General features: G+C 41.9%; 1 protein-coding gene across 2 annotated transcripts in view; it reads left to right on the top strand.

Moving 5' to 3' along the window:
* DIP-kappa (Dpr-interacting protein kappa) overlaps window positions 1-19,954 on the top strand; it is a 50,539-nt gene that overhangs the window by 18,135 nt on the left and 12,450 nt on the right. For both annotated transcript variants that reach the window (XM_017085782.4, XM_017085781.4), the window contains exons 3-8: window positions 16,419-16,460; window positions 16,667-16,872; window positions 17,462-17,527; window positions 17,591-17,630; window positions 17,726-17,881; window positions 17,967-18,095. In XM_017085782.4, coding sequence (XP_016941271.3) covers window positions 16,419-16,460; window positions 16,667-16,872; window positions 17,462-17,527; window positions 17,591-17,630; window positions 17,726-17,881; window positions 17,967-18,095 — 639 coding nt within the window. The remainder of the gene's footprint in view (window positions 1-16,418; window positions 16,461-16,666; window positions 16,873-17,461; window positions 17,528-17,590; window positions 17,631-17,725; window positions 17,882-17,966; window positions 18,096-19,954) is intronic.

The raw sequence follows: 19,954 nt of genomic DNA, 5'->3' as shown, positions 1-19,954 counted from the left end.
TTAATGGTTAATGTTGCACTTTAAGTCTTAAATTAATATTTAAATAAGCACCTAACAAATTCTTTTTTTATGTATTTTTTATCGAATTATCGTGAAAATGACTATTGATAATTTTACTCAAAATGATGTATAATTTTACCGCATCACTGATTAAAAATGTATTCTTGTTAATCGGCTTAAAGTTAACAACATTCATGACCCCTTTACACATATAAGCTTTTCACCTTTTTAAAAAAGTGATTAAAATAAAATGGTAAACAAATCCCATCAAATCTTCACAATTAAATAATATATTTTTAATTAAAAAAATCATTTTACTTTTCCAAAGTATCTGCATTCAATTTCTTAGGAGAGGGTATCCCTGAGTTGGTTCCCTCCACATTTCACATTCCATGGCTATCCCTTAGCTTGCCCCCATATCTTAACAATTGTTGTTCCCCTTGTTGTAGGCAACACTATTTGTGTCATGCAACAATGTAATTGCCACTGTCGTTGTCATTTCCGCTGGACACACGTTTCGACGACATAAAAAAGGGACAGGCTAGGAAAAAGGGGAAAAAACATTAAAGATATTGCAAGAAAGGGGCCAGCGGGACACCGCCCTTGGGGGTGGGGGGTGAGAAAGTTGGGCGTGGTCGGAAGGAAGTGAGTTGTAGGTCGGCCATTGTGCAGTTTTGCGGTGAGCAAGTCGGATTGTGGCGCCCCTCGGAGGGAAAGTGAAGGGGCAAATGTCCTGGCCAATTGTCAGAGGCGCGGGCCATGTTAAGTTGAAAATAATAGACGTGGACATGGCTGTCATTCTGTCAGTCCGAGACGATGTGCGCCGGACACTAATCGATGTGGACAAATTGCAAAGGTTACAGGCTGACCCACCGCCCCCCCAATCGACCGTACATCTTACCTTTACCTTTGCCCCGCCTGGAAATTAATGGCTCAATGAGGCAGCGCATTAGCTGCTGGCTTGTTTGCCCCCAGGAGGGATTTTTAATTGCTGCCCGGTTGGCCATTCTGTGGTCGCTCCATTTATTTGTGCCCTCCACAAGCAGCAGGTTCAACTCCTGCGGTTGACCTTTCCCATACCCCCCGTCCCCCCTCCGATTATCCACTCGGATTCCACTCCCCGGTGATTCCCCCGCTTGCTTTTTAGTTATGCTACAGTAAACTTGCGGTTGCCCAGAGCTTGGCAATCCCACTCCCCCTACAAATGGCATCCGCATCCCATGCATGCTAAATAGCCCCGGGTGCGGTTTATTTAAATACATTACCAGTGAATGAAATCAAGTGACGGTTAGTGGATGGGGTGATAGTTTGGTCGCAGCTGGCTATTATCTCAGTTAATGAGATAAACGAAGAAGCGTAATATACCCCTCAGGAAAACACTTAAGATAAAGACAATAAGCAAATAATACATGTAAACTTTGGGTTGACTAAATAATATTACTGTCTACATAATACTTTAACCACACTTGCCTAAGCAATTATATAAATTAGAAAATTCTCACTTTTAAAGTACGCATATTTTTCAGCTGGCTTTTATCTCGTTAATGAGATAAAAGAAGAAGCGTAATAAATATACCCCTTAGGAAAACACTTAAGATAACTAAAATAAGCTAATAATACTTGTAAACTTTGGGTTGACCGAATAATATTAATCTCTACATAACTTGTCTAAGCAATTATATAAATTACAAAATTCTCCATTTTAAGAAACGCCCATTTTCCAGACTTTAAATTTTAGAGCGATAACTATTTCAGTTACATTACATTAAAATCATTTAAATAATTATAATATTTCTTAATTATTTAAATGATTTCAAATGTAGGTTAAAATGCTATTTCTGAAGAAATCTTCTTACAAATTACATAGTATTATATAATAAAATTAAAATTAATTAAATTATATTTTTATAAAATATTTCAAAGAACTTTAACTTACAGCTTAATTATCCTTTTCTTTGCAGGTAATTCCATCTCCCCATCAGACTTAAATTTTGGCTGCCCCTTAGTAAGTTCTCACATCCTGTAACCTATTAAACAAAAGTTGCCTATGACTGCTATTAAACTGCAGTATGTCCAACTTTGTTCAATGGGCCAAAGTTTTCTATTTCAATTTCAGTTTTCAGCTTGAGGCAGTGAAATGCAGGGGCATTCAACAGCCAGCCAACACCTACACTTTTCGATTCCCGGCTCATCCCGACTGCAAGCCGCATTCGACACTTTATCACCTGGTTGGACACTGGCATTCAATGGCTCGTGTTTTTCCACACGGCCATAACATTTAATGGGGCTCCGCTTAACGCTTGTAAACACGTCGGGGCAATCAGAGTCCGGACCACGCCCCCGCCTGGTACTATACGGGATTATTTGGGGCGGGAGGAGAAAGTGCTGGCGAAACTTTGGCTTTCTTTTCACAAATTATGCCCATCGGGCATGCTAATTTCACTTTGGCTTTTGGCCACCTCTCTGAAAGTCTACAATTACCGCTAATAGCTGGCTGCTAAAATCAAATGCAGCAGCCCATTAATTATCGTTAATTGCGGTAACCAGTTGGCGCCCGTATTATTGCAAATTAACAAATCACTTGGCCGCCGAGGGCAAACACAAGTTCCCTGGGAAACTTGAGTTTATAAAAAACAACGAAATTAATTAACCAACTTATTCAACTTTAACAATTTAGGGTAAAGAATCTGGAGCGCACTTTAGGCCAAAAATTATAAGGGCAAGAGGAAAATTAAGATTATGGCAGATCGACTAAGGGCCTACCCTGTATTCTTTATAAAATGTAGATTTTATTACAAGATTATGGGTAATCCAATTTGTGAAAACTAAACCACATTTAAATGATCATAAGGCCTTAAAGGAGGTATATAGACTTTTCGCATTCATAAATATGCATAATGGTAAGCCGTTCCAGAATCCCTTCATTGCCATTTATGGCCGAAAGGATAAGGGCTCACAGAATCGGCCAAGTTGCCATTAGGCCTTTACGCTTCGCTTAACTCGTTATTGGAGCTGATGCTCATTCGCACAAAAGTTTTCGGCTGGCGGCAGTTCTCGTTCCGAAAGCAATTATCCTCGGGGAAGTGTATTCGACTTAATTGATTTTCCTGCCGGCAGTCGCTACAGTTTTAAAAGGATTTTAATAAGCGCATTGGGGATGTCTGTGTGGGTGAGCTCCGGTATATGTATATGTATATGTATATCCTTTGTCCAAGGGTCCGCCTTTTGTGCTCCATTCTCTATCCTTTCGGTTGAAAAGTTCAGCGCGCATTTAGATAACAACATTTCGTCGGCTTTTTCACACTTTGCCTCCTTTCGGGGCCAAGTAAATTTTGCAGACGGACGTGCCGAGGTCCTTAGGCCTTAGACCCTCTGAAGGTTGCGGATTTCGTAGGTTGAAGTTCAAGTGGGTGCCTCTCTCTGTGTGTGTGTGTGTCTCTGGCTATTTGACCGGAAGTTAAGCGGCCTTTTTTCTGGCCGACTCGCTCTCTAAGCAGCCGTCTAAGCCGATCCGGGTTAAGTGCTTTGTGTGCGCCAGCTTGTACTTTAAATACAATTTGAAAATTGTGTTTATTTAATTGCCCGGAAAGCATTCAGTTTCGCTTCTTTGCTGTTGGTAAACACTTTAATTTTCGCACCTGATTGAGTTCTACGGCATTGAGCCACAGAACACGATATTAAATTTAAGTGATTATGGCGAAATGAAGGCCATTAAGAGGTGGATCGAAAAATATTATTATATTTGGCTTAAATGAGTTTTATTTTTGAATAGCATTAGAAAAGTGTTGTAAGTAAATGAGCCTTGCGGTCTTAAATCGTAGAGAGTTCTTACATGAAACTATATCCCCGACTTTCCCATCAACCAGTCTGCTCCTCGAGGGCCAGAAATGCATGAGTTTTCGCCAAGTACTGACATAACCGGCTTTCCGAGTAGCATTTCCATTCATTTGCCGCACATGGTGGTCCCTTCCAAAAGGCTCAATTTTTGTGCAGGCTTCTTCAATGCGTCTCCCTGTTCTAACTACTATATCTCCCCTTCGGCGCCTTCCTCTATGTTAATTTCGCAGGGATCTATGGCCAGGGCGCCTCTCATGTTTTTTGATGATGAAGAGGTTGCTGGCATGGAGCCAAAAACAACAGCACCCACAAAAAAACAACTCCAAAACTACGGGCATTTTTTTTTACCCAGACGCACGCTGCATTTGAGGACGGAGCAAGGGATTCCAACCATGGAGATGGCCGAAAACCAATAACAATAACGACCACATGTACGCCTCCGAATGCCCAGGTTCCCAACTTCCTGCCTTCTACTTCCTACTCCCCGGCCTCGCTTTATATTCTATTTTCCTGCTCGGTTTGATGAACTTCCCAGCGCGGAAAAGAGGGGAAAATGGAGTTCCCTTTGGTTCGGCAATTGCCGCTGCCTGGTCTCGATTGTTTTTCTAGATGATTTTGACGATGCGGATGGGGATGATGATTACGTGGTAGACATGGATGATGTTGTGCCAGCATTTTTTTTTCGGGGAACCCACACCGTCGCGATTTCGTTAATAGAAAATGTAATTGCTGTTATTGATATTTTTACAGACTTTGGGAATGGCAGTGATTTAAGGTAAGATTGATGGGTGTTTATCGCTTGACTGCTCCCATAGAATTGTATGAAATTTAAAGATTCTTTAATTGCCTTTTTGACTCTTCACATCGACGCCATACAGGCAAATTGAAGGTGATGTGTTTGGGTAGCCAATAGACACCTGGGAAGCCAACTGGCGACAACGATTCCTGACCCTGTGGTTAACCACAGGAGCCATGGAATCCCAAGCACAGACCAACCGTCGGACACTGCCTGCAATTTGCATGCGCACACCCCCAAACGAATGCCAATGGAGCACAACCGTTTCCTTTTTCTTGGGCTTGTCAATCAGTTCATCGACTGCCAGACTTCCATGACATTTTGATTGACTAGACGGGAAAAAAAACAAAAGTGGATGGAGAAGTAGAGCAGAGTCAAGAGTCAATTGAGCTTTAGGTGCACCGAATTTAATGGAGGAATAGAAATAGCTTAACGTTTTGGATGGATGGCTAATTACGTTAATACACTTGATGGCCAAAAAGTCAAAGCGAAGCTCATCAATAATTACAAAGGAAGTGGAGGAGTCAAACTGTGGAAAGTGGAAAACGAAATCGAATCGGGACTTCTCGACACGAAGGCCAGTTGAGTTGATGCTTTTAGTTGGGCAAAGTCAAATGCCACACAATCGCTGCAAGAGTCGAATATAAACACATCAATCTTAATTACAATCCGACAACGAAGTGCCTTGGCACAAATCGAGAGTGAACTTTTCAGGCTTCAGCCAATTTGCCGAGAATTATTTTTGCAATAGAATCCCATTTCTCCGCCACCTGCTTCAATTGCAAACTAATTGCAAGTGATGTTTCGCATGATTCGCCCTTCGAAGAACTTCTCTTGCCCACAAGTGCGTAAATATTGCTAAGAAACAAAAGAGCAATTAGCTAATTGTACCATATTAAGCCATCAGTTATTGGGATGAGTTACTCCAATTTTTGTTCCCTATAAGTGAGCACAAAAAAGTATTTTCGCATTGTTAAGCCTTAGCAATCTGTTTGCGAAATAGAAAATTTAAGGCCAGTCTGAAGTTGCATTTACAGATGCTGGCAATAACCGAGTTCAGATACAGATACCGAAACACAGTTAGTGAGGCTGCGCCTGCATCTTGCACAGATGTCCGGACTTTGGGTAGATCCCGGCCAGATGGCCAGACTTTTAGCACTCCGGGGATAAAGTTTCATTAGGAGCAGCCCAACACGGAGCTGCCCTAGTAAAGTGAGGCCTCGCAAAGAATGAAACAGACGGGGGACCGCCACCCCACCAACTATTATGCTTTGCAGATGTATGGCGCACTTCTCTGCAAATAGCACTTGAGCTTATGACACTGCCACCAGACCAGTTCCAGTGCCAGATCCCCCCTTAACCCACCAAACTCAGGCACTCCGACCCCAAGTCAACCCCTTCTTCATTCACCGCCACTCCACTTCAAGTGCATGTGAAACCGCAGTTGAAAGGCATTTATTGTACTTGTCGTTGTTGTTGTGCTTGGAGTTGCAGCTCAGACTGTGGTTAGCCCTAGGGTACGCCCAGTCACCACCCACAACCACCCACCACCCTGGCATTGGGCTCACAAAAATACTGGGCTCACTCTCATGAATGCCAATGCATGCAGGACTCATAAAAAGACGGTGGGCGTGCAGTGGAGATGACTTCGTGAGTTGCAAAGACACAAAATGGAAAAAAGAGTTTCAAAATTAAAAAAAATATATAGCTAGTATTACAAAAGGTAAGGGGTTGAGTGCAAAATATAGCATTTAACCTTAGTGAACTCCTAATTTTACAAGCCAAACTCAAAAACAGATAGACCGTCAGCAGATTCGATACTTACATGGCTTTTATAATTGATATTTTAAAGCCTTGTATATAAATCGAATATAAATGATTTTTTCTTTAGTTAACTCTAAGAAGGTTATAATAACAACAGGTTAAATTATTATTGCTGTTAAGTCAGAAATACCTTTCTAAAAAAGGGCTAGTAAGAAACAATTTTCTTTTCTCAGGAAAAATTTGTGTTTGCCAAACAATTTTATTTAAAATCTAACGCCTTAATCACTAACCAAAGAAAAAGTTTTTGAATGAAAAAATAGTCTTCATTAAGCCTGGTCTCTCACGAGCTCATCTCTAATCGCACTGCGTCTTTTTGTGGGTTAGGCATTTGCTAAACGACCCTAGTTAACCTCCAGGCCAAATAATTTGCATCAAGCACTTGCACCATCACCATTGCAGAAACTTTGGCAAAGAAGCCATGCTCGGAATCTGGTTGTGCCCTCCGGGATAATATGTTTCACTCCCTTTGCTCCGCATCCTCGTCTGTACCGCTCCGTGGAAGCTTGCTTATTTTAGTTATGGCATTTGGAGCATTTTTGCCAAGTTTACAAGATTATGCGCTTAGTGGCTGCTCCAGAATGTTCGAGCACCTCAAACTTCCATTCGGGTGTGTTGAAAACTTTCTGTGCGAGGTGCAAAACGAATATGGTCTCGCACTTTGCCTGGGGTGTAATTAAATTGCAAGCCTCTTTTTAACGAGTGTGCTGAGCATTAGAGTTAAATCCGTCTAAATTGGAGCTCCAGAAGCAATTGGTTGGCTTAAGAACTGCTATATAGTTGGGGTGAAATAGTTGGCCCATGACCCGCATTTTTTGACTACCGACAACTTGACTGGTTGACTCCTTCAAACTGTCAACACTTTTAGGATAAATGTCAGCCTGCATCTATCAATGGTAGTCGTACATAAACAATTTATAGAATTTATTAAATTGGCCAAGAGGCTGCCATTGTTTGCCAACAAAGACCCCCGGGCGACTGACAAACAAGGCAAACAAACAAACAACAAACATTTCGCACACGGCCAAGAAAATCTTTTCTTCCTTTTTTCCACTCTCACTTTTCCGGATGGGCCGCACGGCAAACACTTGGGGAAATTTATGACAATGAGCCAACAACTGTGAGTGGTCATAATATAAATAACAAGTAGGGCAGTCTGCAAAGAGGCGTTCCGCCACGGGCGTCCTTGGTGGGCGTGGCCGGTGCGTAACTGGTAACTGGTAACTGACCATGGCAAAGTGTTGTTGTTTTATGGGGGTGCCTGCGCTTGGAGTTTGGAGTGGGAAAAGCATTCGCTTAAGCGATTCAACGGCCCATTGTGCTTGATTGAAGAGGGAATCCCGGGCCGAGAGAGATGCTGAGAGATGGCTAAAGGGATTTCCCACAACCCTGTGTGTGTGTGCGGCACATGAGCCTGCAATTGGGAAATTATGCCCCTAGGACACACTGAGCAAAGTGAAAAGCCGACTGCTTGACTTTCTGGCCTTTGCCACCTCAGTCAGTCTGAAACTGGGTCCCATCCACTTACACATCCACTTCCCAGATTGGAGTCAAGTTGGCCACATTCATTTTTTATGCCTGCTGTTGCTGCCGGGCACTTCGGCGACAGCCTGTTGAAATTTAAGACAATTTAAGTTAAACGGTCTGTACCAAAACAAATTTGCCTTTGCCCTCCCAAAATATTTGGTAATTTGATACTTCTCTAAGGGCTTACAAAAACGTTCAGATAAATTATTTATATCTTAAGATAGACTTAAGTTACTGGGTGTTTTTAAATGTTTCATTTCTTTATTTACTGAGGGGTTGTTCTTTCTAATAAATTCAAAAAAATTCTCTAAGGGCTTGAAAAAAAATGCACTAATTATTTATAAAGCTGGTGTTCTGCTTGTAAATCAATTTTTCAAGTATTCTAGGTAAGCAACTTTACCAGTAAGTAAACCAACTCTTTCCTTTTGACTGTTGATTTTTAATTACCAAGCGAGCTTGTTCTACGTGAAATCCCTCAAAGACATTAAAACAGATGTCGCCAAAATGACAAGAAAAAACAAAGGAAAGGGGAAAATTTTCGTTTGCCTTTCGTTGGCCGCTAAATAAAAAGCCAAAGAGTTTGCCACAAAGTTACTGAATAATTCAACGAATGTCCTCCCAACATTTTAATTTAAGTTTGCGCTTCGACGGTCCGCAAGATAAGGAATTGCCGAAGAAACGGCGGGTGGAGCTGGTTGTATTTATTTACACTTTGCTGGCCGCCAAATGACGGCCACAAAAATTAATAGAAAAGTTTCCCCAAAGACACTCGGCAAACAGCAATGGCGACGCGGGGCGGAAAGAACAAATTATGCAGCAATTTCATTTTGATATTTTTGTCAACACAGGATGAAAGGATGTTAATGTAAATGACTGCCCCCAAAAGAAGCCCACCAAAAAGGGGGAAAAGAAAAACTTTTAATAATGTCTCGAATGGAGCACTTTTTTCCTTTGTTTCTGGCCGTGGTCCGGCAAAAAAAAGGGAGTAGCCACAAACTCTTGTTCACACTTCATTTATAATTCTGGGACAGCAAGGACTGGGCCTTTGTTGTGATCCAGCCCCTAATTATTATTTCCATGAATTCGGGCCGAGATGAGAGTAAATTATGTTTACGATTGCATACTGGGACCGTTGGTCTCTACTCGGCCACATTTATGCATTCCCATTCGTTTTTATATTCTAAAAGTTGTTCTGTCTGAGCAGTTTTCTTGGCATTTCTTGGCGTTATGGCCCACTTAAGGCAGTTAGGATGAAACTTTTCTGAAATCTGGCATTGGGATTTCAGGGTTGATCTTAAAGACTTCTTGAGGTGAGCACCTGCGTTAAACTTTAATCTTTAAAAATAAACTTTAAAAAATTGAATCAAAAACTTTCAAGTCAAGGTAAATAGCACAAAATCTATCTAATAAATTCTCTTCTATTTTTCTGTGCACATAGCAATTTCAAAAGAAAAATTTAAAACATTTTAATATGAGCTCATAAATTGAAAACGAAAAAAATTGAACACTTTTTAATGGCAAATGATTATTTATAATTTCTTGTAAAAATTCCAATTTATTCACAAACATTTTTACAAATTAAATCATTTCTACATAATTTAAGGCAATTTAAGGGAGGCGTGTCCAAATAGTATTTGGGTAATGACCTACACAGACGAAGTTTATTTAGTTACAAATCAAAGCAATGCATTCAACCGCTTCAGCGGTATGAATAAATTTGAATATTTATCTCATTAAATTGAATCGGCGCAATTTACACCTATTCCAAACGAATTCGTAACCCAACCCGAACTCAAACCCAAACCACACACACAATGCCATTTTCCCCGCAATCCCAAATCCAAGGCATATGTTAACTGTCTGTACGTGCCAGACTGAAAATGGCTGTGTCTCAGTTCCATTTTCCATTTCCCCATTTTCCTGCCCCCCTGGCCCCCTTTTACCCCTTTCTCCACCCCCCTCGTGACCACTCTGTCTGACTGTCGACATATCTTAATTCCCATAACCAGGCGAAAGGCTGCATGAATTTCAAATTCAATTTGGCGCATTTTACATAATTTATTAAACAAAAGGCTCAACAGCAGAACAACAACAGCTGAACGTTTTATTGCATGAGCGACGGCTAACAAGGCACTTGTGTGTGTGACTGTATTAGTGAGGTGGTGGGGGGGTTTCTATATGTGTGACTGGGCGCAAAACGTGGCTTTTTCCATAAATAATTTAGGTGTGAAGATTAAATCGTTGCGATATGGTTGAAATTGTTGACAACTTAATTTGTAAAGTGGTTTCTGTGGCCGGAACAGTTTGCCCGGAAATGCATGCTCCTCGTAGAAGTGTGCGAAAAACAGTGATTTCAACGGCATATCAAAAATGATCGACCACTTGGGCACTTGAGACCATCCGGAAGACAACGCGGCGCATACGTAATCTGCCCGGGAAAAGAACGAGAGGCCGATTGAATTATTGAAAAATTAACCAGCCGGCAATTAACGGCATGGCATGAAGTGCATTTCTCGACGCGTAAGTGTGTGAAATATTGCCTGAATAATGCAGAACGCACTCACGAGTGGAGTTCACTGCTGGCGGCTGTCGATTGCTGCACTTGACACAACTCGACTTCGGTCCCCCTGCCCTCCTCTGTCTGGCTGCAGTTTAATTGCCGTCATCTGTTTGTTAATTGCTACATAATTGTTTGAAATAAATTCACTTACGACTCGTTTCGCCCGGCTGTTTCGCTCCGTTCGCCCGTCTTCCGCCGGCAAGATGTCGCCAGCCATCGAAGCGCTGACGGGGCGTATGAGTAATGCTCTGCACAGTGCGGGCCCATTTGATGGTCATGCAATTTGCATGTGCTTTAATTTTCCACTGTCACATCGCCGAGCTGAGTGACTGCTGTTTGGCAAGTGAACGAGTTGAGTGAGTGGCAGTAGCATGTTTAATTCAGGATTGGGTGGACCTTCGTTGCACTTGCATCCGAAAGCCAAAGCGGTTTATTGACCGAGTAAGCTTAAAATACGCTACAGTCTTGATGTTCCAGAACCATTTTTACTATTCTACTGTATTTTACATTAATATTTTAAATTTATTATCGACTTAAGGCCTTTCGATAAACATTTTGCGAATAAATAAGAAGTTTGTTGTCTTGTACATCAAAAAAAAAAAATTTTAACGACGTAAAATTCTAGTGACGATCGCACCTTCAACAAAAAAAGTTCTGATATCAATGAAAGTTCTGATAGTGACGAAAATGTATTATACGATCTACTAAATAAAACCACTTTCTAAATTTTCCTCATTCGACACATCTTATCAAAATTGTACAGCTAAACACAGGCATATTGATTTGCAGCGTGTCGAATGTATCCTTTTAGTTTTTGCAATACTTTTCGATTTATGTAGCACTCGTTACAATCGGACTATCACAGTGGATATTCATTTTTTCTTGTATATATGGTAATCGCCTTCGCATCTTGTTCGTTTTATAGAGGTTTTCTCCATACAATCATTAACATCCTTTCTTTCAACCATAAGTAATTTATTTACATAGTATAAACATTTCCTACAACCGTTTTTGAGAAAACATAATACATTCCCATAGCTTACAGTGTTTTTTAACCTCTTTAAATAAATGTCTTCGACTGTGTGAAGCTCCCCGTATTTTAAGTGAGCAAGCCGCAATTATATTTGCATAGTTCCACCTGCCCGTGATCCAATCTACTGCGTTTGTCACAATCATTTATTAAAACGTTAAGCGCAGCTTAAGCGCAGATGCTGTCAGGTGGCTGGAGCCATGGCCAACACCTCAAGGACCCGTCAGCCAGTCCGCAGGATCTCCGTCCCGAAGTCCCGAGCCCCACGAGCTGGCAACATAAGTCATAAGGAGGAGGGCGAACTGCAGTTTGGGAAGGCGGATGCTTCTGCTGGCTGGCGTGTTTTATGTTCTCGCTCACTTTCCGACACATTTTCGCACATATTTTGTTTTTATTTGCAGCACGCTTCGGGGGCAAGCTGACTTGAGCTGTTGCAGCTGCCATCTCCATCTCCACTCCACTCCAGATGGACCCAGATTTTCCGTCCCGTGCCTTCGTGTCGTTATGAATAATGAGTTTTCCCGCTGCACTGCCATCCTCGCACTCGCCGTCTCTCGATTTAATTAAAGTTCTTAATGAGTTTCCAGCATCGCGTCATCGATCAGATCGAACGTGGAATTGAACTATTGTCTCGCCATGTAAGGCGAAAATTTGCTACACAGGCTGGGGATTTTGGTCGGGACACACAATAAGTATCCTCCTAACATGTGTACTTCGGGTTCACTTCGAGTTTATTTGGCTGCCAAGTTGGCGAAATGCACTTTTGCCGCATCTGCAATTCGTTCTGCGGTCTCCTCTGTTTTCACTGAGCATATGAGTACATATATTGTCGGGTAGATATTTGCTTTGCATTCTTAGACACTTTTTCGTACCGCCCCCCTCCTCTATTCCCCTTGCACAAATTCATGGCATTCTACGGCTTGGGTTTTCTGTGTCGGATTTTCTGGGAATCTGGTTGGCATTCACTCTATGACAAAAAGTAAACAATTTGCGCAAGGCATTTCATATGCTCCCAGCTTCAGAATGCATTCCTGATTAACAGTTGCTAACCTGTTGGGTTTGTAGTAAAGTTTGCAATTATTTGATGATGGTGATGTACGATAAACATACTTGCTAACGGACTAAGGAATCCCTAAATATTTATTTCGTACAGAGTTTAGATGGAGGAGATTTCTGTTTCACCCTGCAAATATTTAATTTGTGATAAAAATAGTAATATTGCTTGTTAACTAGAAATATAAAAAAATCTCCAACTATTTACTTACACTTTGAGCATAACTAACACTTTTCCCAATGATTTGCTGACATCTTTTAACGGGCAACTACCTACCTTTCCTTGCCTGTTTTAAGTACACTGTTTAGGCTAAAACACCGCCCAAAGCTAGCTTCCAGTGCAGTTATTTAATCAAACCTCCTGTTGAAACCATCGGTAATCAAAATTCAATATAATCATCTTGTTTTGGCACTTAAGCTTTAATGTAAACAGGCCCCACTGCCTTCGGCCACCTTATTAACCGCACGCACACCCAGGCTCGCACTCACAGCTGGGTGTTGGGCAATAAAGGCGGCCCACAGAGTCAGTTGCCGGTTAATTGCATAATGACCGAGAGCCGGCATTTAATCAGCTCGTTTGTCAACAAAGTGCAAGTATAATCAGTTTGTGGAGCGTTCGCAGGACGTGGGGGCTATGGAAATAGAACTCGGCGGGCAGTGAAGATTTGCTGGCCTTGTCAAACGCTAAACTAATTACGTATACGCAATGTGATTATGAGCTCGCTGCTGATTAGGCTTCGTGGGTGGCAAGCATATGGTTGAGAGTCCTTGTAATAGGCCGCAAAGTGTCCTGGACGATGGCCATAAGCCGCCATAATGGCCCGCACAAGAACCATCTGGGGTACGAGAAAAAAAAAAACAATGTGCTCGTTGTCCAAGTATTTGTTGACATATTGCGGATTTAAAATGATTTGTGGCTGCCAATCCCCGGGAATTAAACAAATACATTTGAATAATGTGAGGCAATCAGCAAACAAAACGCAAGACTGATTGCCGGCAATAAAAGTGGACCATAAAAAGCGATAACATCATATTTATAAGCGCCGTCAAGACCCACGTCCTGGCCAAACCATCTCCCAAGGCGCCGGCAAGCGTTGAAGGCGATTATATGCGTAAATATAAAAATGGCAAAAAGACAAATAAACGACAATAAACGGCCAGCCAAAGTATTCCTGGAGTTCCAGCCATCCTCCGCCCCCCGAAAAAATCCAGAGCCAAGTAAACGGAAAAAATGGCCAACAAAAAAGATGGGCCCATAAAAAGGGAAACGTAAGAAAAGCTTGGCAAAGACCTAAGCAGCTTACAGTGGGGAGAAGATACAAAATTGTGGATAATAAAATATTTTTGGAGTAGGAAAAAATATCTTTTTTACTCTGATGTTGAATATATTCCATAGATGAATTTAAAGGAAAATTAATTTCACACAATTTATAACAACTTACAAAAATATTCTGTCAAAGGTTAAATAAAAAGCTACGTTTTTTAAAAAATGTCAAAATCCCAAATTTTAATTTAGAAAGCTAACAATTTTTCTTGAATTTCTCAAAGACCGAATAATTTGTGTGAATGCCCAAAATTCTACTGTCTTTTTCGCCATTTTTATCCACTGTATCATAAGTTTATTTGCCAGCATTGCCGAAAATCGAGTAGGCGGCACGTCTGGCCAAAAGGTTTCTTTTGTGTGTGTCCTTTGTTTATGACCACCATTTGGTTTCCGGAGCCCGTCGAGATTATGCCGGAGAATGGGAAGGTGAAAGCTGCTATAGACCTGGCTAACTCACCGTCACCACAAGCCGTAATCTCTCTTCCCACGGTGGAAAACGACTGCATTGCAGATTGGACGTTTTTGAAGACGATTTGCCAGAGTTGAAAATGTTGATCCATCGAATTCTGCATTTAAATTTCGTATTTGATTTTTCCTGCAGGCTAAACTGTATTCTCAAAAACAAAGTAAATAAATACAATTACTAAAAGAGCTCTGTTAAATTTGCTTTCAAATAGTGTTTAACGTTCTATTTTTCATGTTTTCTTTTTATTTAGGGTATTAAAGAGCATTTTGGGAGTAAATATATTATGGTGGTATTATTTTTTGTTTCATCGATTAGTGGCTGCAAGCTTTACTTTAAAGGCATAGTTAAATTATTCATATTTTAGTGATTCAAAAACATTGTGGCTTCCCAATATTAATGGGTATTAAAACGGGTAATCACAGCTGCGAATTCGGCCCCCTTGGTGGGCTCATTGAAAGTGGCTGGCACTGTTCAGCTCGGACATTTCCCCGGTGCGTTTTGTTTGCACAAAGTTCAAAAGGCAGTTTAGGTTTTGGCGGGAACCTGCCGCCGTCGAGCCTGACAAATTGAATGGTTGCCCGCGTTTGCACAAAGAGGCCAATGGGTGCAGGTGGATGTGTCCGCAGGACAAACAGAATCTCGGACGCCATATCCTGAATGTAGCTGACGGATTGACTGGCTGACAGCCACCGTCGAGGGCTAAGAGAGTTGAGGCTGTGTGTCAGCTAAGCCATGTTGACACACACTCCGAACAAGAGCTAAAAATCAAATTAAAGGCAAAACTTAAATATATAAATTACGAATGCAAAGGCTAAGCGCCGTCGAATGGGGTTCACTTTACATGGCCAGAAGCCGAGAGAATGGCAGGCGCCGTCCTGCTGGATTAAGGCCAAAAGAGTCAGGGACAAATCTCAGTGGCGATAAAAAGAGCTGCTCATTAAATTGCAAAAGGAAAAGTGAAACAGCACATTCAAATGGCGGAAAGCTGCAGAGTGCAACCTGTCAGGATGAACCTAAAAAATGGGGTGGAATAGGGAAAAACAGCAGCTAAACTGTACGAAAAACGTGCTAAAACGTAAATCAACAGCGAAAATCGTGTTGAGCATTTTTCCGTAGCTGAAAAGGCATAAACAGCAGCTGCTCCAGCAAAAGCGAAGTTGAAAAGTGCCAGCACAAAATCGAGATGGAAAGGGGCGACTGGGAAAAGTCGGGGGCGGTAAGCCAATGGCCAGTGGCAGGAAACGGCAGCAGTTGTCCTGCTGGCCAAAGGAGAACTGGCCAAAGTGAACGTAATTCAATATGCGGCACCGTGTTAAAAGCTGTAAAAATGCTTAAGCGTTTTTCAATTTACCCGGTTTTATGTTACGGACAGCGTTTGTAGCGCTCTCCAAGGCGAATGCGATTTGCAGCTAGCTCAAATTTCTTTAACGCTTTTGCTCAACTCATTTGTAAAGTGTTTGACACGCCCATAAAAAAAAGAACAGGACCGAACATTCTCGATATTGCGAATAACAGTCACAAACAAATTTGACTTCTTTGCCATCCGGACATAAAAGGTTGAACAGAACATCGCTAGTTTGCAGTTACCGTCAAGTTTTTATTTGAAAAATTTCCTGCCCAACACCTTTCACCTTTTTTGCACAAAAATTTCCTGCCATCCTCGAACAGTAAAAGTTTCCGCTGCAGCTGTGGGAAAATGGGGAAAAAGCGCCAACGCAGCCAGAAACAATTAAACTTGAACTTTTGTCATAGAGCGAGTGCAATAAATGGAACTAAAAACAAAAATCTGAAAGCGCAGCACAAATTTCTGCCGTATCAGCACAACATGGCGACAGGCGGACACAGAATTCCATTCCTGTCTTTTGTCCAAGACCAAGTTTTTGGACGGCGTGGCTAATTAATTTTTGTTTATCACCCATATGGAGCGGGCAGCCAAAATTCCGGTGGAGAAATTAAATTAATTAAATGTTCTAACGCTCTTCATTTCGTTCCTTTCGCTTGCAGGCAAACACACGCGACTGGACAGCCAGCAGACGGCACAGGATGGTAATTAATAAACCCTCATTTCCCCCTTTCAAGGCTGGTCACACGGGACGTATGCGCAATGTGCCGCAGTGCAGCGGGCACGGAATGCAAGCTAAATACCTCTTCGGTTCTGTGCCGTTTTGTTCCCCTTATGCCTCTGTTAGCAGAAGGGAGTCTATGGTACTTTAATTGGACTAACTGAAATTATTCCGGTTTATTCCTCTCAGATTCGGACTTTCCGCGATTCGCGGAACCCATTGCCAATGTCACCGTCTCCGTGGGAAGAGATGCCCTGATGGCCTGCGTGGTGGAGAACCTCAAGGGCTACAAGGTGGCCTGGGTGCGGGTGGATACGCAGACGATTCTATCCATTCACCATAACGTCATCTCACAGAACAGTCGCATCAGCCTGACCTACAATGACCATCGATCGGTGGGTGTTAGTCCAATTTGATTCGAATTTAGGATTACAAATACAGACCACCGATACTCCTTTTTTTATAAAATATTTTTAAGTTTAATAAAAAAAGAGAGATCTATATAGTCAGTGGCCTCGACTATCAGATTTCTGTTACATATACATTTTTAATGGATGGTCCGATTGTGGCACCCTACGTCATACTTACGCTGCGCACGAATGTCTAGAATCTGCATGTCTAGTCCCAACTTTCTAGCTAAATAGTTTTCAAGATTTCATTGTCCAGCGGACATGGCTAGTGTGATTTGGATAGTGATCCTGGTCAAGAATATGTATACTTTATAGGATCGGAAACGATTTCTTTTACCACTTACGTACTTTACGAATAGTCTAATATACTCTTTTACTCTACGAGTAAGGGGTATAAATAAAAGTTTTATAATTTATAAATAAATTAGATCTCTCTTTAGGGAGGATTGCGAAACACATCTCGAAGCCTTCATTTTTGCCGATATTAGGGTTCATTTCTATTTTTTTATTGTTATTTTTAAAAAATACCAAACTAATGTAATGTTTGTAATCAACACAATAATGCATTCTGCAGTGGTATTTGCACATCAAGGAGGTGGAGGAGTCGGATCGCGGTTGGTACATGTGCCAAGTAAACACGGTGAGCTCGGGGGTTCTAAGCAACTTAAGGGAATCACCCAGTTAATCTCTTTATACCCCACAGGACCCCATGCGCTCCAGGAAGGGCTACTTGCAGGTGGTGGGTGAGTACGAAAACTAATCCATATCGCTGTCCACTGACCCCGAGTGTGACCCATTGGCCTTCGATAACACCCCGTGCTTTTTCCCCATCCCCCAGTGCCCCCGATGATTGTCGAGGGCCTGACCAGCAACGATATGGTGGTGCGCGAGGGTCAGAATGTCTCGCTGGTCTGCAAGGCACGTGGCTATCCGGAGCCCTACGTCATGTGGCGTCGCGAGGACGGCGAGGAGATGCTAATTGGCGGGGAGCACGGTAAGCCACCCACTTCCGCCGCATTGCACGTGGCTTAACCAGCTCTTTTCCCCTCTTCTTAACTGGCAATCCCCCATCCCCGCAGTTAACGTGGTCGACGGCGAGCTGCTGCACATCACCAAAGTGAGTCGCCTGCACATGGCCGCGTATCTGTGCGTCGCCTCCAACGGAGTCCCGCCATCGATTAGCAAGCGGGTCCACCTGCGAGTGCAATGTGAGTAAACGTCAATCGGTTGGCCAACCAGCCAAGTTGGCTAACTGGGTCCCCCGTTGGCTGAGACAGAAGTTACAAAAAGGAGGGACTTCCCTTTGGGGTTCATTACTTGACTAATGTAATCATATTTTATCTAGATTAACTTAGGGCCGATTTCTCAAAGGCTAGATATCTTTATAAAAGATTATTTTATCCTTGGGTTAAATTCCTGTTTCTTACTAGCATATTAGGTTTTATCTGACTAAAAACTCTAAGCCCAAGACAATGTTCATTTGGTTATATTTGTGGGTCGAAAAAACTTAAAGATTCCCTATTTTTATTATTTAGGTTTGTCAGACTTAATTTCCCCAAATACCGAGTCATAAATAAACATTTACTGAGAAAATAAATTTGTCTATTCGAGCAATTAAACTTCACTTTAACTTTCTAGGTAACTAAAAACCTTAACAAAGTACCAAGAAAATCTGCCCTTTGCCACTCTAAGGTAGAAGCCAAAAATCATTGAATCTATATAAAACAAAGAACTTAAAAATAATCAAAGAAGTCTATTTCACATATCGGTATTGTTTTCTAGTAAAAGTTATTTCAGACAACCAGAAGAAGTCGACATTAGGCCACTGAAAGACAGAGAAATCTGAAATATAAGCAAGTTACTTTTCATTCAAAATTTTTAATAACCTTCAAGAGATAAATATAATGTTTATAATTACCCAATTTAAAGACATGAGGTACTCGTAGAGGAGCATGGAATCTTAGCTACAATACCACTGAAAGTAATCGCATTCATGGTTTAAACGAATTCGGCCTATCAGAATTTTCGGAAGGATTTTTCCGGGCTGCGTAAAACGGAAACGGCAAAAATAACGTAAAATCCATTTTGGGCTCAACGCTGCTGCAATATTTATGGCACGTAGGGATGGGAAGGGAATGGGATATGTGGCTGTGACGAACGCTGCATTCAATGCGTAAAATACACAAAAGAAGGCAGCCACCCAGTCCAAACACACACACACACACCCCTCCCCCTTTCACCTACCACACCCCGCTGCATGTTGCAAATGCAGTTTTTGGGGCAATAACCGCAACGCGTCCTCAACATTGGCATACACAGCGGAGATGGACGGGCCAGTGGGTGGAAAGGGGTGGCCAACTTCCCACGCACTTGGCCAAAATCGACCAAAAGCTGCAGTCACGTTAAATTAATTTACCTGTGAGAGTTTGACCGTGTGTGTCCCACTGCCTGTGTCTAAAGGTTTTAGAGATGGACGACTTATGATGGCATAAAGTCAGTAAAGTTTACAAGCCTATTCATAAAAATTAAGAAACTTACTTATGAAAAGTACTACCAATTAGAGTGAAAATCCCATTCTATGAGTTAGAAATCCACTCCACTGATAACTCAAACCCCGCGTCAAAATATTTCCACATACTGGAACCCCATAAATATTAGTATTTGAATTTATAGAGCATTTAGCTGCCAGTTTTGCCCAGCTACCATCTCTATCCTCGAAATCCTGATGCACTGCGCTCATTTCACTTTGTTTGTGGGCGTTTGTTTGTTTGTTTGCTGGTTTGTCGGCAGGTGTTATTTTGTGCCCCCGTGATGTGTGCGTGGCCAAAATGCGTTCAACATTCGCAGAGCAGCTTTTGTTGTTACTGCGGGTGGGGAGGGGGAGTTGGGCATATCCACATCCCCACCCACAAATAGCCATTTTCCCGTTAGTATCAACAGCGGCAACAAAAGCTATTTACGCACACACACCCTGCCCAGATGGACGGCCATGTCCCAGACACAATCACTCGCTCCCAGGCGCACTTTTAATGACTGAGTGCATTTTAATCCAAAAACAGTTTGTAAA

The sequence above is a fragment of the Drosophila suzukii genome, chromosome 2L, assembly GCF_043229965.1.
Source record: "Drosophila suzukii chromosome 2L, CBGP_Dsuzu_IsoJpt1.0, whole genome shotgun sequence".
Lineage (NCBI taxonomy): Eukaryota > Metazoa > Arthropoda > Insecta > Diptera > Drosophilidae > Drosophila > Drosophila suzukii.
This window is presented reverse-complemented; position numbering and strand designations above follow the sequence as displayed.